The 27420-nt window shown below is 43.0% G+C and overlaps 2 protein-coding genes across 4 annotated transcripts; one reads left to right on the top strand and one right to left on the bottom strand.

The window, feature by feature from the left end:
* On the top strand, positions 1–24026 carry LOC141013661 (ras-GEF domain-containing family member 1C-like). Of its 3 annotated transcripts, none has more exons than XM_073487467.1 (14): positions 1–374; positions 13050–13265; positions 13477–13599; positions 13830–13967; positions 16477–16698; positions 17821–17895; positions 19855–19956; positions 20802–20904; positions 20996–21075; positions 21168–21263; positions 21380–21475; positions 21554–21677; positions 21786–21858; positions 22359–24026. In XM_073487467.1, the coding sequence occupies exons 2-14, from the start codon at positions 13056–13058 to the stop codon at positions 22381–22383; spliced, it is 1467 nt and encodes a 488-aa protein (XP_073343568.1). In that variant the 5' UTR covers positions 1–374; positions 13050–13055; the 3' UTR covers positions 22384–24026. The 3 variants fall into 3 exon arrangements, with proteins under 3 accessions (XP_073343568.1, XP_073343569.1, XP_073343570.1); XM_073487468.1 differs by having other exon boundaries at positions 25–374; positions 19858–19956; XM_073487469.1 differs by lacking the exon at positions 1–374 and adding an exon at positions 8001–8110.
* On the bottom strand, positions 23983–25871 carry tmem126a (transmembrane protein 126A). The gene has a single exon (XM_073487470.1). It carries the CDS (start codon positions 25764–25766, stop codon positions 25149–25151), a length of 618 nt encoding a protein of 205 aa, XP_073343571.1. The 5' UTR covers positions 25767–25871; the 3' UTR covers positions 23983–25148.
* Positions 25872–27420: the final 1549 nt, after the last annotated feature.

Below are 27420 nucleotides of genomic sequence, written 5' to 3'. Positions count from 1 at the left end.
CCCTCTCCTCACCTCCGTCTGATCACTCGCTCGGAGGACGTGTGGATGTGCTGTGCGGTCCGCGGTGTCTCTCGGTGGCGCAGGACAGGACGGTCGCCACGCCTTCAGGGACGCACTTTTCCACGGCGTCAGCTCTGCGCTCGTGTCACCGGTGATAACCCGTCCGGAGCCGGGACATCTGTGACAAGTGACATTTTTCTCCTCTTAACATCAACCGGGCTGTGCCTCTGGAGTCCGCCTCTACTTCTTCCCCGCTGATGCCACTTGGCTGTTTTGCCAACGCCGATTGATTTGGGAATATCCGGAGCGGCGGTGTTGTTGATTTGACGTCGGATACGAGCCGGATCGAAGATGGGGATCGAGGTGTAGTGCTGGTGAGTAACGTGTGGAAAGCAAGGTTACCCCACTACTACAATATTGGCATATTGAGATTGCGCTCACGCCCACAGCCTGAGTGCGTGCGTGCGCCCCTGTGTGTGTGTTTGCGTGCGCGAGAGGTGTTAGAGCGCCTCATAAGCGGACGCTCTGTTTACCGTGACTGGAACATTGTGTCGTCACGGTTCCAACTTTACTAGCAACAGTGATGATGACATCATAATCGAGATACTGTAGCGCCGCTCGCATCACTTTACTACGATGAGCGCATCATCACGGTCCGAGGCGTGAGTCAGCGGTGTCCTGCTCCGTTTAAAGGGCGTGTGAGGGGACCCGGCTCCCCTCAAGCAGCCGCACTCACTGCGTCCTCTGCCCTCAGAGGAGAGGAGAGGAGAGGAGAGGAGAGGAGAGGAGAGGAGAGGAGAGGAGAGGAGAGGTGTCAGCGGCTGATACTGTAACAGTCGATGGACAAGCATTGAAAACAAAGACAGTAGCCACTGATAACTCGGACGAGTCTCATGCTGTTCTGTTGTTGACAGGGTTTGGTTAACTGTGGCGCAAAGCTGTTCTCGTGTAATCGTGTAATTATTAACGTGGGAGTAAAGATTGTGTGTAAACTGACTGCTGATTTTCTCAAACACTCCCCCGGCTCTCTTTGTCAGTTCAGCCTCTGCATATGTAAATTCAAGTCTAGGGTATTTGTTGTTGTGTTTTCCCCACAGAGGCAGGACAGAATGAACAGGTGTGGCACTGTTGACATTTTTTTTTTTTTTCCCTTGTAGTGAAAAAAAAAAAAAATCTGCATCATCCTCTAAAGCATCCAAGAGATGGTAAGCAGCCTTTTCACCCAAGGGCGATGTAGCAGCTTGGGTGAAAAGGATTCGCTATCTTTCCCCTGCAGCTTATTGCCAGGTGCGTGAAAGTAAGACCGGCTCCGTCAGAAGAAACCAGTTAGGTGGGGAGAAATTCTAGCCGGGGTTGTTGATATTACCAGTAAAGCCACTTCTTCTTCTTCCCCTCAGCAAGGCTGCACCTCCCAGCCCCCCCTCAGGAGTGAAAGCATTGGAGTGGGTCATCACGTTTCGTGACCGAGCTGCAGCAGCTTCTCTCAGCTCCTTTTTAACACATGCCCTGCTGCATCTTTATTTACCCTCTCCCTCTATTTAGGATGCAACCCTGGGAAATGTGTATTTTGCTCACCTTCAGCTGGCAGTATGTGCTTCTGTATGACCTGAGTGGGCGGAAACAAACATTTTTTGTTCAGCGCTTGCTGAAGGAGACTTCCCTTATCGCTGTCTGATTTCAGTCCTGTACCGTCATTTGATTAGCACCCTTTGACTTTGACTGCTGATCAAGACCCTCTTCAGCCCTTTGTTCCACCTCTTGAGCTCGTTCTGTTTTGTGCCCATAAAGCCACGCTGCCCTTGGCCATAGATTGGTTTTGATTTGAAACGGCAGCTTGATCTAACGGTACAGTAGATACAGGCTGTACAGGCACGACTCACCCGAGAAGAGGTCTGTCAGACGAGTCTGCAGGTACAGACACGGAGTCCGGCACATGTTCCCTCCAATTCAGGCCAAGTCTGCAGAGGATAACAGGTGTGCCGTTAATGAGGGCATCGTTTGTTCTGTCGTGAGACTGAGCGAGGCGAGTTCCCAGAGAGTGTGAGAGTGTGTGTTTGTGGGGAGAGTGTGAGAGAGAGGGTAGGGTATGTCTGGGGCAGGTCGACAGGGAGGTAAACACAGTAGCTGTTAGTCTGGTAGCAATGACAGCTTTATCACCACTACAAGGTTTATGACTGTGTGTGTGTATGGGGGAAGGGGTTTGTGTGTGTGTGTCTGGAGGAATCATAGATCACACGCTATTCTACGCTACAGACATGACAGAATTCCACTACTGGCTTGTGGCGGAGCAGTCAAAACAGGAATCCACTACAAAGTCCTGCTGGCAACTCCGTTTACCTCTGCATGGTGAATCCCAGTTTATACTGTGATTATTAAACACACACAAAGAAACCAAACTTGGCTGGAAACCCTCCTGTGTTGGATGTACAGATGAATGTCGGCAGAGAGGGAAATTCTTTAGTTCTTCTTTTTTTTCAATTCAGAGAAGGCTTCCTCGGGGAAATTACATAACATTTCATAAATAGTAAGAATAAACCTAATTGTGAAGCGGAAATCTCTTTGTACCTTTTCATTTCTGTTAATGAATCATCTAAACGTTCCTGCTAAAAGGGGAAATCACTAAAGTTCTCTTTGCAAGAGTTTCACTCGATTGTCAAGCGTGTTAGATTTCCTTTTTCTCCCAACCTTACATAAACAGCCGCTCGGCCCAAAGGGAGGCTCGATTGAAAAGGGGACAGAAGACTGTGATGGCCTGTGCACCTGACAGGCCTCCCGACGTCCTTTGGCTACTCGGCAGCTTTGTCGCTGACACCGGGATGATGAGAGTGATTTCGCCGACAGGTCGTGGCGGACGGGGTTCACATGTGGAATCGCTCTGTCACAGCAGGAGCGTGATAGAGAGAGAGAGAGAGGAACAAGGGATTTTGATGGAATAAAAAGTGGGAAGAGGGGGTGTCACAGTGGGGACTCATCAGGCATCTAATTACCTCCCAACAGGAGCCTTGACTCCATGGAAACACTCTGTGCTGTCCAGAGACTGCTCCTAGCTGCCTCCACATGGCCTGCATGCTGTCATATGGGCAGCAGCTATTGACGGCCTGTCTTTATGGATCGGCTGGGTCAAAATAAGAAATGGAATATGATTAAATCCCTGGTGTGTTCAATAATCCACTGGAGTCAGCGTATAGATTACACCAGCAGAGGTAGGCTCCAGGTAATTAAATCTTTCCCTATGTGAACAGTATGTTTTATCAGAATTCAATTTGGTTTATCAGGTTGGAGAAATATAGCCTAAAGATAATATTTTGAGGGCTGGATACACGATATATATCTCAATATTTTTAAGTCTCCTCAAAAGCACTTTATAAATGCCAGGACTGGGTGACAATATCAAATATCACAATATTTTTGACCAAATATGTTGATATCATGCCAGTATTGTAGGGATGACTCTTGGTACATTCACAAAATATTAACACAATGAGATTTTTTATTTAAAAAAAAAAAAAATAATAATGATGAAATAAAGTGGGTAAAGGGAAGTATCAGAACAAGTACAACTGTCTGTTACTCTCAGAAAATACATCACAACACTGTAATGCAGCGTTTAAAACTGGGAAAAGACAACACTTATGCCATATCACAATATAACGATGTATAATCTCATATCACAATAAGAGTAAAATGTATTATATTGCGAGTTTTTGGCCACTAGTAGTGCTATTGACCAACATTTTGAATGAGTGGGTTCCCATTTTGTTTGTATTGTGCATAGACACTCCTGCCGCTGTTTTAACGCTACTCTACTGATCAACAGTTGGTGGCAGGAGCACACAGAGAAGCATAGCAATCCACCAACAAAGACAGTGTAGATGAAGAACACTTGCTAGTAAACATTAATATACATTGTTGGATGTTTTACGAGGAATAAAATTAGCTGTAAGCTAGTCAGCAACGGCACGCACAGAGGGTGTGTGTGTCTGTGTGTTTGCATTCAGGTCGACTTCCCACTGAATTCAGCACTCACCAGAAAATCAGGTTCTCGCTCATCCTTTCCCCCCTCCCCCCTCCTCTATTCTGAACCACTATTATCTACTTCAATGACATCAAATAACACTTTTAAAACAGGCTGTTAATTTAAGCATTCAGTGGTCAAATTATGGGGGAAGATACTGACATCAATAGCACCATCATGGGAAGTCCCCTGATAACAACACTGTTGCTGTAATTGATAGAACAGCTCATCACAGATAAAAGTCCATGAGTAGAAGGTGTGAATGCATCATGGATCTATTTCTAAGCATGGGAATGTACCGTGTTCTAGCTTAGCAAAAGAAGCTGCATGTCAGTTTTACACATTATGTGCATGAAAACTCTTCGTGTCCAAATGTCAGCATGAAGCAACTTGTTGCGGATTAATGGAGCATGTATTCTGACCTTTTGTCTGTCTCTAATTTTATCAAAATACATGAGCCACGAGTTGTGACCAGTCCAGGCCGAGTGATCCCTCAATACTAATTAGTATGCCTCGACATCATACATCAGCAGTGACACACTGCGTGGCCTCGGCCCCTGCTGGTTGTAATGAGCAGATAGATGTGCTTTAACAGGGAAGGAGGCAGCCCTGATGAAATTAGTAACGTCAGGTTATTAGATTTGCATCTGTTATCGTCTTGCTCATTAGTTTGTTGCGGTTATTGTGATGGTTTGACTGTGAGTAATACAACGCTGAGTGGGTGTTTGGATGAACAACATAATTTTGAAAAGGGCTTAAAGGACTATTAAGGTAGCTGCACACAGGCATTGTTTCATTCAGCCTTTCTTTCTGGATGCTCTTAATCACTCCACTCTTTTTCCTTCCTGTATTCTTCCATTCACTTGGCAAGCTGGTAATTCCTCGTAAGTGGCACTTGAGGCAAAATTATGCCTGTTTAGAGACAAAATCACCCTTGTCCAACTCCCCTCGAAGGAGCGTCGCATCAAGGGTGGTTGTAAATTGGAACATTATGAATAATACATGACTGTTTTTTGAAGCATTATGACCATTGTGAATGACAGATTTAGGGCACTCAAGGCTCAGACACGTGGTGCGTCTCCCACTTAGAGCCAATCTGTGCTCAGCTCCAATTATCTCTGAGCAACATGATAGATTGCCCAGACCCATCACATGTCACAGACCTTCAATTCATAAGTAGAACACCGTTTCCATCCACTCCGAACAGGGGAAATAGTTTCCAGAAGTTTATTTTTTCGCACATGTGAAGTGGTTTGAAAGAGATGTCAGTGGATAGTGGTGCTCAACCTTTAAAAGCACACACTTTCTCTCAGAAAGATGGTTTTGTGTAACACTGATCCTGTTTTCGGCTGAATGGAAATAGCCAGGGCATAGTTTGACTTGTGTGCTGGTTCTTTCATGTAACAAAGTTTCAAAGTTTTCCTTTGCGTTATACAAAATTTCTGCATCCAGACGACATCGATTTGAAAGACGATCCCCGTGCACACAGATCTGCAAAAAAGACTGAACACTCTGTGGTATGCATGCCAGGCCAGTAGTTGGTGGCGTAACGTTGTAGTGAAACACCACACGCCAGCACACAACTGCTTTCTTCTACAGAGCAGTGTGGACAGACGTTGAAGTGGGGTTGTTGCTTTGGAAGAGCTGTAATAAACTCAGTCGAGTCAGCTGCACAAACACAGCTCCCTAATCTGTCATTGTTGTTATTGTTGCCACTCATGCATGGCTATTTGACCGAAAAGCGTAATATGCATGCGCGATGTGAGGCGGGGACGTCACTGATCCTGTCACAGGATCTGGGCATTGCCACTTTACATGGCAACAGTAGAGGCGGCGGTTTCAAAAGTTTGCTTTCTAAGACCCCCGTGTGAACGGACGGCCAAAACACAACAATAGTTTACTGTTCTCTGTTGAAAGCGTTTCCGTGTAAATAGCCTCTTGCTCTGTTTTGAAATGTGAAAAAACACAGGACTTGAGCCGCACCTCTTGGAGAACAGTCGGACAGATGGTTGTATTCACGGCGAAGGAATGACTTCACTTGGACTTAGATACACTTTGACCCTCTCAGCCCTTTTTTACAAGCGCACATACAAACAGAAATGCTCGTATGCACACATTACTGTGTCCCAACTCGCTCAGGAATGACGATGGCTGCACACGTGCGCAGGGTGTGTTCATGGAGGAGAATTCTCAGTGAGCTTTACATTGGGGCTGATGGAGCTGGTGTGTGTGTGTGTGGAACAGGTGCCAGGATGTCAGGGTGACCCCTACACACACTGCAGGGGGATTCCAATGAAAGGGATTTGGGAAGTGTGTCCCTGCTGATCCCGCAGTGTGATTCCCATCTTGTCTACCACAGAGAGAGGCTGGGGAATGGGTGGGGAGCTGGAATTCCTGGACGGTAACTCAATCCTGTGTGTTGGCTGCTGTGTGGGTGCAAGTGTGCATGCATGTGTTTTCTTTTTTTCAAGCCACAATGAGCTCATTTGTTTTCAGCTGCGCACACACACCATTAACCAACAGTAGTGCGCTAGTTTGATTTTGTTGCAACGTGTGTGCGGTGACATATGTGCGGTATTTTGCGCGCTCTCCCTGTTGTCAGCGGCGCCAGGCATTCACCGTGCAGCTCGGCAGCCAGATTGGCTCGGCCCCTGCACCTCGGCATTCGGTCTGGACGCCAATACACTTTTGGGCCTCCTGTTGAGACTAGGGATGATGGTAGGGGCAGAGGGCCAAGAAGCCTCCCGTGCCAGCAGCTCCCACTGGGAGAGCAGGCTGCTGCAGGGCCATCTGCACAGGCGTCCTGACGGGGCTCTTTGGAAAGTAGGGCGTGGAGAGGGAGCTGAAGGAGGAGGGGACACGTGGAAAGGAAAGGGGGAGTCAGAGGCTGGATGACAAAGCCCATGCCATCATGAGAATACTCCATTATTTCTCTAGTCGCATCATTTCAACTTTCAAAGAACGCTGGAAAATTTAGGCCAGCGCCGGAATACTCTGAGGCACACAAAACAGTGTCAGGACCAAAAATATGTGCGTAACTGCTTTTTTAGAGCGTAGTCCCAAAAATAGATGAAGTGAAGTGTGAACTGTAATGTGTTGAAGGAGCGAACATGTGGATCCAAAATTAGAAAGGAAGTGTTGGAGTATGTAAATGAGTTGGAAATGGGGGGAGTCTGCGGAGAAAAAGAGGAGTTTAGTGAGTCTAGGAGAAGGTGAATTTAACATTCATAAAACCTAGACTGTCTGCACACTACCCTCGGGGGGAGTATCACCCTACCACACTCCCACCCAACCGCCACAGCCCCCCTCTCTGTCCTATCTTTGCCATCTTATTCTTATACTCACCGCATCCCAGAGCAAGGTAGGGGATGCAGTTTCTACCTCAATTCTTTTACCTGTGATCACTGAAACCAGGAAGCAACTGCAGAAAGAAAAAAAACATTGCTGCAATACTCTCACCGGATATTTGCTGTGCTTAGCTCTGACGACGTGCTGCTCCTCCAAGAATAGCATTGCATCACCTCTTGGTTTCACTCTGACTTTGTGTGGTGTTTCTCAGTATTGATATGCCATATCTCCTTTCAGTCAGTTAGATATAAGCAGTCCTAATTCCTAAAATTACATTAAAAAAACTATGAACTGAATCAAAAGAATAATCAAACTATTTTGACATTTTGACATTGACTGAGAAGCGGATGTTCCACCCAGCAACACATAGCCACCAGAATTCAGAAATCATCAAGAAATCTTTTTTTTTAATCATCCATGAAATGATCTAGCCTGTTTCTGCTACTATAAAAAGCATATGGGTCTGGAATATAGACCTGCAGGCAGGTACCTTGTCCTTAACTTTCATTTTGGGTGATGATGAATAGACATTGCCAGCAGAGCCAATGAATCAAAGCCCACTGTGACAGCCCTAATGGATCTTTTCAAGTCTTTTTTTTAAATGTCCCTAACTGCAGACAAAGCCTCTACTGTGTGCCTTGGAACCGAGCTAAGCAGCAGAGCTTCATTACAACAAGGGTGACTCCATCTGCCCCACCAAGGAACCTCAACTCTTCACCTTTGACCTTTGACTCCTTAATGATGAAGGTCAGACAGTGGTTTGATTTCTTCTGAAAAAGCGTCTTCCGTCTTAAAGGAGAGCCGTCCCGAATGCTGATCGTCCTGATCCATTAACTCCTCGGTGACAGAACTGATTTGTCAGCAGCTAGTGTCCACACACACACACATAAGTAGGTGTGAGTAATACCATTTATGTGGTGGAGCAGGTTTTACAGAGACCAAGGTGGAAATGGATACTAGAAGAAAGAGATTAAAAGAGTTGTGAAGCTGTTTGACAGCTTCAGACTGCTCGGTTGTGTCAGGAATGCGATTGTTTCATTAACACATACCAACACACACACACACACACGCACACACACACACAGCTAGACAGTCAAGGGTGCTGATAAAGATTGTGTGTCTCCAGACAGTGCCATTCTGTTAATCATGATAGAACAAAGCAGGCGGATCCTCTGATGGCTACGATAACAGCCTGACAGACCCACAAGACAAAACACACACAGACACACGCGCACACACACACACACACACACACACATACATACACACACGCTGCAAGGGCCCTGAACAATGACACTCCCCCAGCTGTCTAGACGGAGCGCAGGGCTGCCGTTGGCTAGCTGCTGGAGATCTCAGGGGGGATTAGAGCACACACCACTACACTCACCTGTTCTCAGCTGCTCATTTCTCAGTGTGTTTTTTCATGCAGTGTAGATACAATGTGACAGGCACAGAGGGAGCTGGGTGTATCATGAAGTATGGACAACAAGTTCGAGGACAGATGTGGAGGACTTTCTGGTCACATTGTAGGAAAAACCTGGTGTAAGCAATATAAGAGTTTGTAAAAAGTAGTAATACATGACATTACCTCGGAAGTATCCGTCCATTTTTGTTTGCAGACTCATTCGGTTTATTTGTCTTTTGTCTTAACGATCTTTGGGTTCACAAGAAATGATGAATCACAGCTGAATGTCATCAATAGAGACGTCACCAGAAATTGTCATTTTTGAGCTTGAGCTTAGCAGTCGCACTTTTTTTCGATCGTGATTGATCTTGAAGGCGTCCACAATCCACTTTTCAGGCGAATCGTAGAGATACGCTGTATTTAGCGTCCTCTTACTTCTGTTTCCAAACTTTACATAAGCCCACTTACTCGCAGATCCCCTCTACATGAACCATGCTGATTGGATGAATTACTTCACATGGCACTTCGTCCTTGGATGATATATTTTGCAACAATGCAACGTGAGTTATAGCCAGCAGCGTGGTGGATGAAAAAAAAAATCACTATGTTTAATGCAATATTGTGTTTTAATGGTGCAAAATGGGGAAAAAAGATTGTAATTTATGTATGATTGCAAATAGATAGATTGTGGTTTGGGCGCCCTGGTAGCTCAGTTGGTAGAATGTGCGACCACCATGTAGAGGCTTTGTCATCTCTAAGCTGTCCTATCAAAATAAAGCCATAAAAAAAGGCCAAAAAAAAAACAACCTAACTATAAGATAGATAGTGGTTGTATTTTTAGTTCCCCTCTTCCCTGCATCAGTTTTAGTGAAACTAGGCTCAGTGTGTCAGTGTCTCAAACACTGGTGACTGGTCTATCATGAGACGAACACATCTGTAGAGGAGTTACCTGGCTGACATCTGACTGTGATGTATCGACGGTGATGAAATGATGAATCAGAGCCGCAAAAATGCTGGAGGCAGGAGAGTGGAGAGCGGAGGAGGTAGCAATTGGGAGAAATAAGGAGAGTGAAGATTATCACAAACGATAGAGGAAATCATTGACAGTGTGGGCACGTAGAATAACACTCTCAGTCACTCCCATACATAAATGAATACCAACACACTGGCAGAGGGATGTGTATGTGTGTGTTTGTATGCATGAGATGACTCACAGATAAACTCCTGGATTTAGTCACACACACTCTCCTCCAGCTGAGCCGACTTTGACTTCCTGTCAGTCCCATCACAGAGGAAGTTTCTTCCAGTCGCCATAATGTTTTCCTACTGCGTCCAGGGTTTGTTGAATTTGTCCATGTCTCTGTTTATCAGGCCGTGTCTTCTCTGTGGCTGCATGTTGTAATCCAATCTAGAGGAGGTAGGCCGCAAGGACACCCCGGGCTTATCCTTTCTGGAACCTAATCTAGACAGTGACAATCTTTTTTTTAGAAGGAAAACAGCTCAAATGTCGTTTAAAGGAAATTTCAATCACGCATTTTAGATTATAGTAGTAATACTTTTCAACTGAGGTCCCTTGGGAATGTGTACCACTGCAAAATATACGACTTAAATGCTTTCTCAAGTTCACGGCAGTGAGAAACACTCGCATATAAGCTCAGTCATATTTTCTGAGTTGCTCGGTTAAACACATCTTTTTATACTGTAGTTCTGAGTAGCACACAGGAAGATGTCGGCCCTGTTTAACCACAACATATATCACAAGAGACGTGGCTGTGAATGTCAGCGGCGTAAGTAGGAAGGAAGGTTGTAGAAGCGCCCTCACAGACCGACTCCCCAACCCCCAGCCTTTTGTGCGCCTGTCCGCGTGTGCTCGTGTCTAGTTGTGTGTACAAGTGCATGAATAAGTGCTCATGTGTAATAGAACAGGGAGAGGACAAAGGAAAGCTGAACCCGCCGCACAGGCAACTTGAGACATGAGCTGCGCTTCTGCATGCTAGTGGGCGCTTGACCTTTCACCCCAGGGACCCGTGACGCGCCAGGGACAGTTTATCAAGGTGGCTGATAGGCGAGGTGGGGGAAGGGAACCTGAAGGTCACCAGAGGATGAAACGACTGCGGCAAACCTGGACCATTCCTAGGTTTCCTTCAGTGATTTAGGATGACAGCAGATATGGCCGTAGCATGCCATAGTGCCATTTCTCAGATTTGAACTCTCAGTGAAATTGTATTATTTTTGGTGTGTTACAGGTTATTAAGTTAGTTAGCAAAGCCCTGGGTTTCTTTTCCCCCTCTCTTCTGCTTTACTACCCTATTTCTGTCAGAATCAGTGTGCATATTGATGTGCACATATGTACAGATGCTGGCCAAGCACAGGCTGCTGTCAGAGCTACAAACACCAGGAAGAATATATCGTGTTTACATCTAAAATAACTTTCTGCGTGTCGCTCAAGGTCTGTCACCAAGTGGGTTCGCTGCCTTTCTCGTGATTCCTGCGGGCAGAGAGGCTTTGTGCTGCTGAATTCGCCTCAAGGCACCCAGAGACTGCAGTCGTCCCTGGTGATGATGAGTGATTCAGGTAGAGGCAGGCACAAAGTTCAGGCAGTGAGAGCAGGATCAAATAATATATCTTTCCATCTACAATATTCAATTGCATTTAACCAGTATGATCTGTTTCCTCTACCTTGCCATTTTGCAACTTGTTCCTGAAGGAGGGGTCTCCTAGACTTATCAATTACATGTAGGTGACATTAAGGTTATGTTGAAAGATGACGATAATTGCACCCTGACGACCACAATGCTCTCTGTTTACCGTAGTATCTCTACTCTAGCGTACAGTACAGTAAGTGCTTCTTTCCACTACAGCTGCATTGTTTGTCCATTGAAGCAAGGAGCATGTTGAATTTTTAAAATGTGTAACCCAAAGCATTCTTAAAGGGAAAGACAAACAGGGCAGAGATGGAGGCATGCAATCGCTTTCAGGCAGCAGTCTCGACTGAGTGACCCACATTTTCGTCCTCTCGTCTGTCTTGTCGATGTGGATGACGGGGGGCAGCTGTTGGGGAGGTATTCCCTATCCTCCAGATGGATGGAACGAGTGTGTTGCCGCTGGAATGAGAATGAATGAGAGACGCTGCACGAGGAGGATGAACAGAAGAATGATAAAAAAGTGTGTTTGAGAATTCAGATTCAATGAGAGGCTTTCATTGCACTGAAAGTGTGAAATATATGCCATAGTGCCATTACCACAAACTGCTAGAGTTAGAGCTGTGACGATTAGTCATCAATTACTCTATAGACACAACACACACAACCCTCAGGATGGTCACGGATGCTCGATCAGATTTCTATCTGGGGTATTTGGAGGCTTTGAGGCTTTGAGCTCAGGTCAATCCTCAGCAGTGTTTGCAGTGTGGCAGGGTGCATTGTTCTGCCTTGAGGTCCAGTGCCATCAAGGAATGCCGTTGCCATGGGGGGTGGGTTCATTTGGTCTGCAGCAGTGTTTGGTCGGGTGGTGCATGTCAGGTGGACCCAAGTTGTCCCAGCGGAGCATTGCATCATAACAAGGTGATGAGTGTTATTCATTTCACCGATATAAATATCCTACATTTCTCTGTATTATCTTATTAATCTGAATTTCTCTTCTGGGTTTTGGACTGACAAGACAAGACATTTACAAATTTCACCTTGGAACTCCACCTCTGTGAGAAACTGGGATGCACATTTTTCTGGCATTTTGTAGACCAAAAAAAATCAATCAATTAATTGATTAATCTAGAAAATAATTGGCAGATTAATCTAAAATAAAAATAATGATTATTGAGCGCGACAGATATATCGGTATCTGTATATATGTTGTCTGATATGTGCCGATATGAAAACTTTTTTTTAAGATTATAATATATACAGAAAAGTTACTTGGGGTGATTTAGAATTATTTCCCAGTATTCCCAGTAAAGTTCACTGTTTTGGTGCACTAATGTCTTTTCAGACAAAGTGTTTGATGACCATAGCTGAAGAATCATTGCAAAAGAAATGCGCATATCGGCCCCTTCATATATATCAGAATTTGTTCTCCCTAATATCGGTATCAGCATCGTTAGTAAGAGCCCTAGCTACAAGTGGAGCAGTCGTGAGACATACTGGAATTAATTTCCTCTCGCCAAATTAACTACTACCAGTAACGTACTTGAGTTTCCATTTCATAAAACCTCATCCCTCTTCCTCTTTCTGTTTATATTCTGCTGACTATATATTTTTTTCTGTCTGTCTGTTTGTGTTTCAGACAGGAATGCCCCAGACTGTGTGCTCAGGCACCATGTTCACCACTCCCAGTGGCTTCAGCCCCCATCTGGCCTGTGCTGAACCAGGGGAGGAGGAGGAGGCCCCACAGGAGGGCCCGGGGCCCGTGGCCTGCCTGGCCGATGGGCCCCCGATCACCTCCGCTTCCCTGGACACCCTGATCCAGAACCTGGTGCCCACTGCCGATTACTACCCCGAGGTAAATAGAAGTGTACTTCAGTCCACCCACTGTTCATTATAAACTCCTATAGAAAGCCCATTTCAGTTTGTGGTGGTGTTGACAGACAGTGCTGCCAATTAGATTATTAGCCCCTGAAGTGCTACTCTGCTTGCTTTGATTACAGAAAGCCGCAGTGTTTTTTATTGATGTGGCAGTGTCTTAGCGAATGTCTCCTTCTGTCCTTTGACAGAAAGCCTATGTGTTTACCTTCTTGCTGAGCGCTCGTCTGTTCATCCCTCCTCCGGAGCTGCTGGCCAGGGTGTGTGAGCTGTGCATCAAACAGCAGCAGCTGGACCAGAGCCCACTCGATACGGTCAGCACTGCACCACACACAAATACATAAATACTGCGTATGAGCTAATGAACAGAAACACAGGCACAGCAGAGACATTGAGCTGTACTCACGCTCTGCATGTAAGCAACCAAAGGAGCTCACTGCTGCTTCTTTCTGCCGGATTGCTGACTTCAGTCTCATGGTTTTCTTTTGCTGAGGGAGTCACAAACGTAGACCACACCAAAACTCTTTCACTTCTTTAACAACAGGCAAAAGTGCGCAAGTTTGGTCCCAAGATCCTGCAGCTGCTGACGGAGTGGACAGAGACGTTTCCGACAGACTTCAGGGATGAGAAGATGGTCGGACACCTTAAAGACATCATCCACAGGATAGCTCCATGTGATGAGGTAAAGCAATGACAGACATTTGATAGCAGGAACTTCTTTAAATCTTTGGAAGGATTTTAGATCGTCTTATAAAAGGATAAAATAACAAAAGCAAATGATCAGATTCTACAGGATCATAACTTGTGAGAATTCTGTAAGAATGATCCGTAGTGTAGTTGTTGCCATTATAGCCTTCATAAGCTGTTGCTGCGGTGAGAAATTCTCTGATGTGAAACAAAATTCAATTATCATCGGTACCACTGTAGCGGGGTGATGGAAGGAGTCAGAGTGTCAGTGCAGGGTGAGCAGCCGCAGCTCCTTGTTACACAATCTTACATTGAAGGAGAGGAGAGGAAGGAAGGATGTTAGAGGAGTGGCTCTATCTGCAGCCTCGAGGGAAAATAGAGGGAGGAAGATAGATGAAGAAAAGTGGGGGTGGGGTGGGATACAGGGACACAGAGAGCAGAGGAGGAGGTAGAGGAGGAGGGTGATGGAGTCGAGTGGAGGGAGGTGAAGAGAGGACAGAAAGAGGGGAAGGGCAGGTGGTGATGAATGTGCTGCTATTTGCAGCGTGCTGTCTACAGTACGGGTGTGTGCGTGTGTGTGCACACACATGTGGGAGCTGTGGCTCTGGGTCATTTGTGAGACAGACTGACCTGACGGCCTCTGTGACCAGTCATTTGGAGGGAGGGGCACAGAAACACACATTCTTGGACACAACACGCAGCACATCGCAGCTGCTGGGAGAGAAACAAAAACCTCGAAAACACACGAAAAAATGACGTCGTACTCTTAATTCTTGGGCTCATTAAATCCTTTTAAGCACCATTAGATAATGTCAAAATGCATTGCCTTTGTTCTAAAAAGATAAAGATGTTGTTTTTGTAAATTTACACAGCAACCAGCCACACAGGGATACAAGTTAATGAGGTACCCCTTCACACATTTTTATTAATTCTTTACAAATCAGTCAGTAGATGTTGCAAATTAGAGATTGACAGGATGATGCGGATACAGACGTAGAGCTAAAAAAGATACCAAGCTGATTGAAGTAAACATACTTTTCTTATACTTGTTGATACTTATATAAAACTATCAATACCAAAGATACTAAGTCAATACAGTAAGATACTAAAGATACTACAAGGAACTTTTATCTGGTTATGAAAGTCTCAATTTTATACTGATCCTTCTCCATGACCTACATAAGCAAAAGAGACCATCAGAGAGAATATTGGCTATCTATGTATAATTAAAATAGTTATACGAATGCCTATCACTGGGTCTGTAGTAAATAATTTTAAAAAACGCGGCGTTCTGAGGATGAATTGACGACACTAAAACAGCTTTGTCATCTTTTGTCTGCCAGAATCAACAAAAAAGGACAGTTTTGTGTTGTAGCTTTCAGTACATAACTAAAGAGCATTTTAATGTTCTCATTGTTGGAGATGGAGCTCATTCGATCTACTTTATATCCTGGACGTCACTTTAGTCCATAACAAATAATCAAAGAGGCTTATCGATATATTTTGAATAAAGTCTTAAAGGAGCTCTGTTTACCTTCTGTGTTGTCTTGGAAGCTAGTTGTTAGTTTATGTTAGCAGACTCCACTTCTTAAAAAAACGTTAGCTAGTGTGGAGAGAGGCACTGAGATGAGGCACTCGAGAACGTGCAGAAAGTTACATCCTTTGGACGTCTATCTGACTATCAGACCCGACTCCTTCACAAAGACATCCACAGTCCAGCAGCGTTAAACAACTTAAACATATCATGCACAGGCTTGTAAAAGGAACAGAGCGACAGAGAAGGTTTCACTTTTCATGTCACGTTACAATCCGCTCACATATGGCCGATAAAAGTGATAGAGTGAGCCCCGGAATATGCAAACAAACCAGTAAGTATAGCTGTTAGATGGAGTAAACTAAAAATAACTGAAATGTAGAGGCTTTAAAGTGTACTTGCATGTACAGAGCTGAGGCTGTGCAAGAGTGCACATGCTGTTATAAATACTGCATGTATAACTAATTACTATATTTTAAGTAGGTTGGTATACATAAGGAAAATAAATGCACATGATTTAAGATTTGCATACGATCTTAAAAGGATAATATGTGTGTAGGCACGTTGTTGCACAATTACATTGAAATTTAAATTATATGTATATACAGTAGGGTGATATAGTACGGCGGCTATTTCACAGGAAATGATGATACCAACATGCAGATAATATTAGCTGGTTTTCTGATAGAATACTGCTGAGCATCCTTGACAATAACTATTTATTAATGACTAATTAATAGCAATAACTGTACACTTATTGACTTATTGTAAAATAAATTGTTCAAGAGCTTGGATGAAAAGCGTAAGCATGCTTTGACAGAGACTAGAGCGCTCACAACCTGGCAACCCAGAAGTTCTTTTGATTTATGCCCATTACTGATCTATGAAGCATTGATAAATTATTCATTAAAGTCGTTATTGACAGCTCTCCTCTCCTCTCCTCTCCTCTCCTCTCCTCTCCTCGCCGCAGGCGTACTGGAAAACCCTGAACCAGGTGCTGCAGAAGCTCAGCCAGAGGCTCGCCCTGATGAGCCAGGGGGAAGAAAGCATCGTCAAGGTCTCCCTCAACGCCTCCTCAATCTCTGACAAGCTGGTGGCCTTCAAAACCAAGCCTCCGCCCATCCAGAAGGACATGCTCTCCATCTGCAACGACCCGTACACACTGGCACAGCAGCTCACCCACGTGGAGCTGGTGAGGAGAGGGGGGGAGAGCATGGGTTAGACAGAGGTCAGGGTAAGAGATGGTAACAAGGATGGACGAGGAGGAGTGGAGAGGATGTTAGATGGTGGAGCTAAATACAGTGAAGCAGGGTGGAGACATAGTCCAAGTCAAGGACGTAACCATGGAATCTAAGACATCAAACGAGGATAGAAAGAGATATGATGGTGATAGAAAATGACTCTGAAGAACAGAGGACAGACAGGTTTAAGGTATAATAGCAAACTGAAACTGGCAGAATCACTTAACGTTGTGATCCTGCAGCATTATGAAGCTCACTGTAGTGCAGCTCTGATTATCACTTGTCAGCTTTTCCAGCGCTAACTGGTCCTCACCCGGTGTAATAAAAAATAATGCAATGACACATACATGAACAAAGGATCTCTGCAGCGGCCCTCACATTGCATACATGGTGCCTTCTGACTATTCATGTGTGTCTTGATGCGGGCACGTGGATCTGGGGGTGGTGTTGTTTCTGCGTGTGTGTATGTGTGTGCGCCTGAGTGCGCTTGTACCCTTGTTTGAGCGGTGACATCACCCTAGAAGTCAGTGATGCGCCTGGGGCTTCAAACAAAGGGGATAGAAACACTGTGGATATATGTGACCTGACAGCTTCACACTCTGGCACACACACACACACACACACAAACACACAAAGGGAAAGAGGAAGAAAGAGAGAGAGACCGACAGACATGTACAGTGCACACATTCAGGACTGTTTCTACTGTTTGAGCAACATGCTAATTGTGATTCAAACAAATTAGATGCTATTGTGCCTTCTGTCGCTGTGTGTGCAGCACTGTTTTTGTTTTGGATTATTTCACGAGCTGGGATGGATCTAATGAGTCATTTTGATTTGCACGTGCATTTGGCGGCACAGTTGTCTTTTAATAGAAGCGAATGTCGTCCAGAGTGTCACTTTGAGGAAATATGATTCCAGTGAGTCACGTCAATGAGTCATTACTTCCCCTTATTGATTGTCTTCCATTACTGAAATGAAAGAATTATTAATGGGACTACCCCCATTGGTGTGTGTGTGTCTGTGTGTGTGTGTTTGTGTGCATGTGTGTGTATGTGTGTGTGTGTGTTTTCCAGGAACATTTGAGTCATATTGGACCGGAGGAGTTCGTCCAAGCCTTTGTTCAGAAAGACCCGCTAGATGGAACCCAGGTAAACTTTTACTTATTTCAAAGTGACATGGTATTCTGTGTGAGTGTGTTTTTCAGGAGCACCACAACGTTTATTTTTTTCACATTTTCAGTTTTGTTTGAGAAGCTGTCACAGTAAAAAAGCATGAAAATGCCGCGTTCCAGACAACAATTTCTGACCTCCTAATAGAAAAAGTACAATGAGACGGCACTCAAAGTCTGAGTTCCTATTTTAAAACTTGCGGCAGTTCCTTCAAGGACAGGAGGATGTGTTTGTAGACGTCTTTGGGAAGTGAATGGAATATTTCGATATGTTTCCAAGTATAAAATTGTGGTTACATGAAATGTAAAATTGTGTGTGTTACCTCGTGCTGTTTTTCAGCCTCTGTTTCAAGGAGGCAGCACTGCTAAACAGGCAATTGTGTGTAAAGGAATGTCAGTTTGTCACGGTCAGCCGTGTTTTAGTTTACATTAAGCGTTGTGCACCAGAAGCACTCAGACATCGGAAGTTAGAGATTTCAACTGGAATTTTAAGTAATTTCTTTAATTGATTGTCAGCTGCCTTAACAAGCAGGACATTTTTCCACTAGCAAAATGCTTTAACCACTGACATGATCTATGTTTGATGCAAAATCAGATAAAGAAGAGATCAATAAAAACACCAGAAACACAGTTACTTGAATATAAACTCAATAACACAAAATAATGACTAATGACTGATTTTCATTTTGGAGCTCCCGTCTGTCGATATTCAACGACTGACCTAACAAAATCAAACCCATATTGAGGCTACGAAATGGTGAAATGTAATAAAATCAGTTTGTATAGAATCTCTTTCTGTATTTTTTTCAATTACAGATTACTTGTTTCAGTTAAATTAAATTAAATAAACATTTTCTCACACAATTTTGTCTTTTATTTTGATGTATCTGATAAGCAATATTAGTAATTTGTAACAAAGTACTTTTTAATGTATTTGTGGCCATATCTGATTGATGTTTAATACATTTTTTAATGGTTTATAGTCTTAACGGCAATTAATCGATTAATGATTAATGATTAACATCCCTAGCCATGAGTAAAAGTAAAGATATTGTTTACTGTTGCTTTGATAAAAGTGAAAGTTACCTATACAAATAGTACTTGACTACAAATCTTAATGAATATGATATTAAATGTACTCAATATCAACAGTCGAATATAAAGAATATCACACGTATATATTTACATGTATGTATACACTGTGTACTATCGACTCATTATCGATCTGGCTGATTATTGGATCCGAAATTTAGCATCTGATTACTGGACTGTTTTGTTTATGCTGATTACTGATTATATCAACTTTGATAAGAATAAATCAATTTAAAAATACGCTACTTTGGCTGTGATGTGCCACGCAATCTGCAAAGTAACTAGTAACTTAAGTTATCAAATAAATGTAGTGGATTGGAAGCATAAAGTGGTAAAAAAAAAAAATTGGAAATACTCAAGTTAAGGAGAAGTATCTCAAAATGTGTACTTGAGTAATTGTAGTTAGTCACATTCCATCACTGCCTGTTGTTTGGGTCTAACGTCAGATCATGAGGGTTCATATAAAGGTCAGCAGGCCACTAAAGTTAGATATTGGCACATCGTTGTAATATCACAAGTTGTAGCAAGCACACCCATGACTGCTTCTCTGTGTCACTCTTTCCCTTTTCTTCATATTCAGTCACTCTCTCTTTCACTCACCACCTCCGTCTGTCCTTCCCCTACGCTTTTCCTTGTGCCCTCCATTGATCGTGTTATTTCCCGCTCCCAGCTCACTGTCTTTGTCATTTACACTCACACGGGGGGGTCAGCCCGTAGATGGGAAGCTAATTAGGATCAGATGAATTCCCTATGATAGCACCGCCTATACTGACTTGTGTTTGTGTGTACCTATGTGTGTGTGTGTGTGTGTGTGTGTGTGTGTGTGTGTGTGTGTGTGTATCGTCAGCAGCCGTGCTTCAGCGACCAGAAGAAGAAAACCACCAACCTGGAGGCCTATGTCAGGTGGTTCAACAGACTGTGTTACCTGGTAGCTACTGAGATCTGCATGGTGAGTGGCAAAGGTTGATACACCAGGTGCTCATTTATGCTCACGTCAGACTTTAGAAGCAAACAAATGTTGCTCTGTGTGCCAAAAATAAGTATTAAAAGTCAAAAATCCCCCAGGAACACTTACACTGATAATAGAAAGATGTGTTTTTATACATAGTTTATATTCTATTGTGCCTGTTGATACGACTGACATGTCAGCAACACCGTACACTTGGATGAGCATTTTAGAATATTTTTTATTTATTATAGCAACAGTTCATCTGCCTTTTATATCTTTGATAATAATTCCTGGAAAACCTCAATATTATACTAGTACTTCATTCTTAAAAAACAGAAAGAGGGGCAGCAGATTACCTGGCAGTTTACCTGTTGCAGAGCATCACTGCCCCCTAATGGTCTTTTTGTGTTACAACAGCCCTACTTGCAGGGATAGTTTAGGGATAGTTTGTAGGGCTGCAAATAATGATTATTTTTATTATTGTTTAATCTGCTGATTATTTTCATGATTAATCCATTTTTTTTCTTTTTAAGTCACAATTTCCCAGCGAGGTCTCCACATCGCTTCTTTTGTCCGACCAACAGTCCAAAACGCAAAGACTCTTCAGTTACTATCATAAATGTCGAAGAATCAGCAGATTCTTAGATTTAAGACGTTAGAAACTGCAAATGTTTGACAGAAAAATGACTGAAATGATTCATATATAGTCGCCTATAGTGATGATTGATCTGCTACTTGTTGCAGTGCTAATTAACTGTTTATACATGTACACTTAAAGAGAGATAACATTCATTATGAAATATTAAGTAAATATGTAAAGAAAATCCTCGTCATTTTTTTTGCAGCCGGCAAAGAAGAAGCAGAGGGCCACCGTGATAGAGTTCTTCATCGATGTTGCCAGGGAGTGTTTCAACATTGGCAACTTCAACTCCCTCATGGCCATCATCTGTGAGTCTCATTTTTTGATATCTTAGAGTCACCACTGAGAAATCTCCTGCCTGAACTGGTATTAATAGTTACAATCCATTTCCTCCTGTAGCCGGTATGAACATGAGTCCAGTGTCACGGCTGAAGAAGACTTGGGGCAAAGCCAAGACTGCCAAGTTCTTCATTCTCGAGGTAAACACAATCGAACGATTCACTGTCGGAGAAGTACGAGACGGGTAATAACTTGAAGCTGACAGTGTATTTATTGCTCGTTGCTTTGACAGCATCAGATGGATCCTACGGGAAACTTCTACAACTACAGGACAGCCCTGAGGGGGGCCGCCCACCGCTCTCAGACTGCCAACAGCAACAGAGAAAGGGTAGGGCTCAGCGCCACGTCGCTGCAATTACTCTGAAAGCATGCTGGCATCTGTTCAGTCATTCATTTTCATCTTCACGTCAATCCTATATCTTCCTGCCTGTTTTGTCTCTTCAGATTGTGATTCCCTTCTTCAGTCTATTGATCAAAGACATTTATTTCCTGAATGAAGGATGTGCCAACCGGCTGCCCAACGGCCACGTAAACTTTGAGGTGAGACAGTCTTTTTTTTCTCCTCCTTATTTAAGCTTCCTAAAAACTTCTGCTCAGTGTAACTTTGTTATCTTTTAGAAATTTGTGGAGCTGGCGCGGCAAGTTGGTGAGTTCATGACGTGGAAACAGGTGGAGTGCCCATTTGAGGTAGATCGGGCCATCCTACACTACCTCCACACTGCTCCCATCTTCAGCGAGGACGGTGAGAACCTCTTCCTACTTTTCTGCACTTGTTGATCGAAGTATTTGTTTGTGATCGTTTGCTCTTTGCTCTAATCTTCTTTACGTAACTATTTCTTTTCTTCTCCAGGACTTTACCTGGCATCCTATGAGAGTGAGAGTCCAGAGAACCAGGTAGAGAAGGACAGATGGAAAGCACTCAGGTAAAAATGATAACACATGTCAAATAGAGGTGGGAATCTCTAATGCCCCTATCGTTAAAGAAAGAATTTGAAAATGTAAATGATAGATGTCAGACAGAAAACCATCTGCTGATCTTTACATATCCAAATGCTACAGTCTAACAACGGCATAGCCGTTTGTTGAGACAAAACCTTTTAAATCAAAAATCAAATTAAACTGTGAAACCCCTAGCATTTATTGACTTTTCTGCATTGAGACGTAGGCTGGGTCCAAAATCACTCACTACCCACTATATAATGGACCGTGTGGTGAGTTTGCCATTTTGTAGTGCTGTCCGAATGTACATTGGGAATTATTATACCCTATGGTGTTGACACAAAGTATCCCACAAACCATCGTGAGAGAATCACGATCCATCTAAGAATCAATCAAGTTTTTTTCCCCCCTCCCCTAATGTAAAATAAATGCTGTTGAGTGTAAATGGACACACAAACCTTTATCGTCTCTTCTCTCCCGTCAGGTCTAACGTTCTGGGGAAGACATGAGGCACTGACGGCAGCTAACCCTCCCACCAGCGAGGGCGCGTGTGTTATCATTGCACTAAAATGAACTGTGAAGGAACCTAGCTGGTACTTAGGTGTTTTTCTACGAAGAAGTGATGAAACAAACAAAAAAGAAACACGATGAACGGGATTCATCAAGAAGAGTGTACAAAAAAAAAAGGAAACATGACAAAAAAGTGAATTGACAAAGTTAAGCTAAGGAAACTGGAACAAAATGCCTTTGCAGCATATTAAGAGTGATCAGTGGTGAGGTACAGTATGTTGGAGAGGGATACAGCCTCTCCTCCCCCTTCCCTCCATGTGTGTTTACTCTGTGAAGATATGTTTACTACTATAGAGAGTACAGTTACAGGGAAAACCACTTTATAAAATGAAATTCCTACTGATGCTATCGTTGTTTTTGTATTTGCTCCTCTCCCCTTTCCTCTCTCTTTCCCTTCCCTCTTTGGTCCAAAGCCTTGTCTCGGTATTTAATTTAACTTAACTTTTCCTTTACTTGTAATGTACTGTATTGAAACTTACAATTATGTGAAGGGCGCTGGCTAGCCCATATCAGCTGTCAAATTTTATAGGTCTACTGAAGGAATCTGGGAAGACAAAAGAGGACATGCCTTGAGCATTTTACCAGTTCATCTCACGTGTACTTTTTCTGTGTGTTTGTGGATCAGATGCATTCACGTCTGTTCCGATTGTCACTTGTTTTGCATGAGATTGACTGGAGAAGCCTGTTTACTGTTCATCTCTTCTTGTATTTTTTTTATTTTTATTTATTGTATTTTATTTTGGGAAAGTGTTGGATAAGGGAATATGAACTGTTTCAAAAGTGTTTACTCCTTTTTAAATGTATTGTGCCATTAATGCAAGACAACTACAGTATAGCTTAACAGTCACAAGGCCGGGTGTAGATTGTGTACAGGTGACATTTACCCCTCATCTTTCTGCTCTTCAGGAAGTTTTCTCTGACTGACGTTCAGTTGTCTGATATATTTATGGAGATTTCTGTGCTGACAGATGTATAGTTTTTATTGTAACCTTTCCTTTACTGAATATGAAGTCCGACGGCATGCTACGACAGGTGTTTTTAAAGGGGCATTAAGCGTATCCACCTTGCGAAGATGACTACTGTGGAAGGACAATGATGAATTGGGGACTTCTGTTGTTCTATAAAGTCAAGAGGGAAACTTTTGCCATATGAATCACTGCTTGTCATTACAATTCAGGTTCCTCTGACTTGAAATGTGTTGTTTATCGTTTTGTGGGATTGTCACTGAGCTTTGTTTCTTGGCAGTTTTGTTGTGATTCGGGAGCCATTTTAGGGGGTGGGTGACGGGAGGAGAGGAGGGTTATGGGGAAGGGAGCGGGGACTATGTAATTATAAGCTTTTTAAAGAACAGTCTTATTCAGTTTGCTATAAATGATTGATGTCAGTGTTTTCTCTTAAGAAGCACCTTTCCCTCCCAATAACAGACTGACTGTAATTCTCCCTCCTTATTTGTCATCAATAAACTTGCTTTCCCTGTAACATGTTCCCCAGATAAGTTAAGACTATAGAGAGCCAGAGATGTGAAGTCAAACCTGTCATTCAAGGTGAAGACATGTTTTAATAAAACATTGCCTGTGGTGAACATGTGTTTTCAATGACAATCTCCTACAATACATTAGTTCTGCTCTTTTTAACGGTGTCATTGCTCAGTCAGGTACAACTTTGAATTTTTGCTTACACACACACACACACAAACACACTGCAGTTCAGTGAGGCCAAGCAGACACACTTTTGGCTCCGACATCACTGCAAGATGTGTGACAAGTTCCTCGAAAAAGCCTTTAATAAAAGTCAACCATGCTTAGTTGATTGCCTGCAGTTGATTTTGTTTGTGACATTGATCAAAGAGCTGCATTTTCGTATGTTTGATTAGGTACAAAATTCCCTAAATAAAATGGATAAAAGTACGACAAGATTTCAAATGCATTCCAGGCATCAAAGATAAATTCATACAGAAATCAACAGAAAGGAACCAAAGGGCTGCAACTAAATTATCTTCCTTACAAATGTAATTAAACAGATAAAAAAATCACTAAATTTGCTAAATTGAGGGGCTTGAATTGGAAAATGTTCTGAATTTTTCTTCACAAATTAATTATTATATTATAAAAATGCTATTTTCCTAAAAGCAATTGTTTCAGCTCTAATTTTAAAGAATAAACTGATTAAAGTGATGCCAAATTTTTATAACAACTTTGTCAACTTAAAGGTGCAACATGTAAGGATTGACCACCTGATGAATTCATACTCAAAATAAGTAGAGGGCAGCATATCACCAGACTAACTGTAAGTGCAGCTGCCGTTAGCTAGTTAGCTTGGTTAGCCATGTAGCTAGCGGTCCGGACGGTGAGCTTGGAGGCACCGGGGAAGTGTTGGCGCTCATGCTGCTAACATAGGAGCTTTGGACCGGGACAGGCTGGTGAAAGGTTTTTTAACTCTTACATATTGCACCTTTAAAGTATGAGACTGATTTTCATTTTCCAAAAAACAAACTTCTTTAATGAGCCATAAAAGCAGTCAATTTATGTAATTATGTTATTTTGACATACCAGAAATGTACAAATGTAGCACACAGTTAGCATCATTTCATCATCTCAGGCACATTCCTTATGAAATGCTGAGTTTGACATGCACATAACCCAGGAATCCAGCAAATCAATTTAAAAAAAACAAGAGTTTATTTTAAGGTTCAGTTCAGAACAGTTTAGTCTCTGAGTTCCTCTCCCCTGGATCCAAATGTTATCTGGGTCAGTTTGGTGTACGACTCAAAGTTCCGGGAGCTCAGGAAGGTGCCGAAGAAGGCCTGCAGAACCAGCACCGCCCTCATCCTCCTCAGGATGGGTCTGGACAGGTCCACCCAGTACCGGAGCACGTTGCCCTTCTGTGGCAGGGGTGCTGAGCTGTACAAGGAGGCGAGGCCGATATTCACAGGTAAGGCCAGGAGGATGGGATACACCCCACCGCCCACCACACCCACAAGTGCACCTCGCAACAGGACACAGGAGGGGCAGTTGAGGTCCCCGGACATGAGGGGGATGGACACCACCGCCTGGTACAGGGCAAATGTTGTGAGGAAGGGCAGCGCGGCCATCGGCACACTGGAGGCGAGGGGCGCCTTCTTCACATTCAGAGCTCTGCGGTACAAGCTGTTGGATATTAAGCCTGCAAAGCCAGCGTTTCCCCCCAGATACAAGGGTCCGTACTTGAAGAAGTTCTTGTCAATGTCAGGCAGGCTCTCGAAATTCTCCGCCAGCATTTCAATGATCGCTGCTCTTGTGAGCCGCTTTCCAGAGCCGCGCCCCGTCTGCGTGTTTTCCGACATGTTCGCGATTCAAGTTTAAACTAAAAACCGACAATGTCCACTGTGTTAAAGCGAGGCAGTCCTCGTTTATGACGTGCACAACTCAATTAAGGTGGAAAACAGGATGAGGACAGGGCGCCGACATGTTTTACCCATAATTCCAAGCGCGTTGAGCGATATTTTACCCTGAGTATGGACTCTCAGGCAGAGCTCTGATGCTGAGGACTCCACTACCTATTTCAGAGATGTGAGAAGAGGAAAATGTTCTTCACTAAGTGCAAGCAACTATTTCAATGAATGAGCTTGGGTGTGGATATATAGTGGATGACACAGCACAATGTAATATTAAAGGGAAACGTCATCCGATATTGAGCTGTAAGGCCTGTATGTCACAGATTCAGGTGTTTTTATCCAATATAATGTCAGAAGTCTTTCTTTATGTTCCAGTTTTGTTGATGCTCTATTTCCAAGAATGCACAACAGTATTATTTGGAGCTTAGTTGTTAATGTGAGCAGATCTAAAAACTTGCCAAATAATAATAATAATCATAATAATAATAAACCATATTTTCCAGATGCTGGAGTTGGAATCGAAGATTTAGATACATCTGTTACAGCTTTGTTGCCCACAAAGAATCTGTGAGGTTTTTTTTTTTCTGTAAGTGATTTCCAGCTAATATGAGACACTCCGCCCACCAACAGATGGCTTTTTAATGGAGAATCCATTATAATTTAGCAGCTTTTTGTTTCTCAGGTAGTGGTATTCCCCTTTGTGAGGCAAAATGCAGTTTTATCAACCGCTGCTACATCCATGAGCCACATGGAATAGTGCATTAAGAGAAAAACATACCCAGATATACACATGTACCCATGTGTGCACACCCATAGACAAACTAATCACTAGATTAAATTAAATCTACAGAAACATGAGAAAAGTACGGAAGCCCTAAAGGGCCATGCAGTCATACATTTTATTTCCTCCGTTTTCCCGTTTATTTTTCCAAGATACATAATTAAATTGAGATCTTGAGAAAACAAAACGATAGTGTAGTATATTAAATCATTGCAGGAAACATCATTCAGTGTAGCAATGTCAGAGGAGCAGGAGCATATCGATCACAGCGTCACATATCTTTGCGTCTTTTCGTTTTGTTTTCTCAAGATCTCAAATTAATTATATGGTTATCTCGGGAAAACAAAGTTTCGTTATCTCGAGAAACTTATCTCATTATCTCGGGAAAACGGCAGTTGTTATTTCGAGATAATAACTCGAGATCTCGAGAAAACAAATGAAATTAACTCTTTATCACGGGAAAACGGAGGAAATAAAATGTATGAATACATGGCCCTTTAGGGCTTCTGTAGAAAAGGATAACGTAGATAACAGAATCAATGTAAACAATGCAAGAGACATAAAAGATAACCTAAAAACGTACTCAGCCATCTGATATTTTCAGGGAAACTGTTTCATAGTCCTGGTTCTCAATCTGAATGGGCACAGCCACAGTCCAAGACACATGGGGACAAAGACACTAGATAGTAGCCTATTTCATGAATTGCTTAAAGCCTTTTACAGAGAACTATTCTTTCAGACGTGTCTTTCAACTAATTCAGTGACAGCTTCAAACTCTAAATTGCTAAACATTGCTCGGGAAATAAATCCAGGTCTAGTATT

The sequence above is a fragment of the Pagrus major genome, chromosome 18, assembly GCF_040436345.1.
Source record: "Pagrus major chromosome 18, Pma_NU_1.0".
Lineage (NCBI taxonomy): Eukaryota > Metazoa > Chordata > Actinopteri > Spariformes > Sparidae > Pagrus > Pagrus major.
The sequence above is the reverse complement of the archived record's forward strand: the minus strand, read 5'-3'. Positions and strand labels throughout refer to the sequence as shown.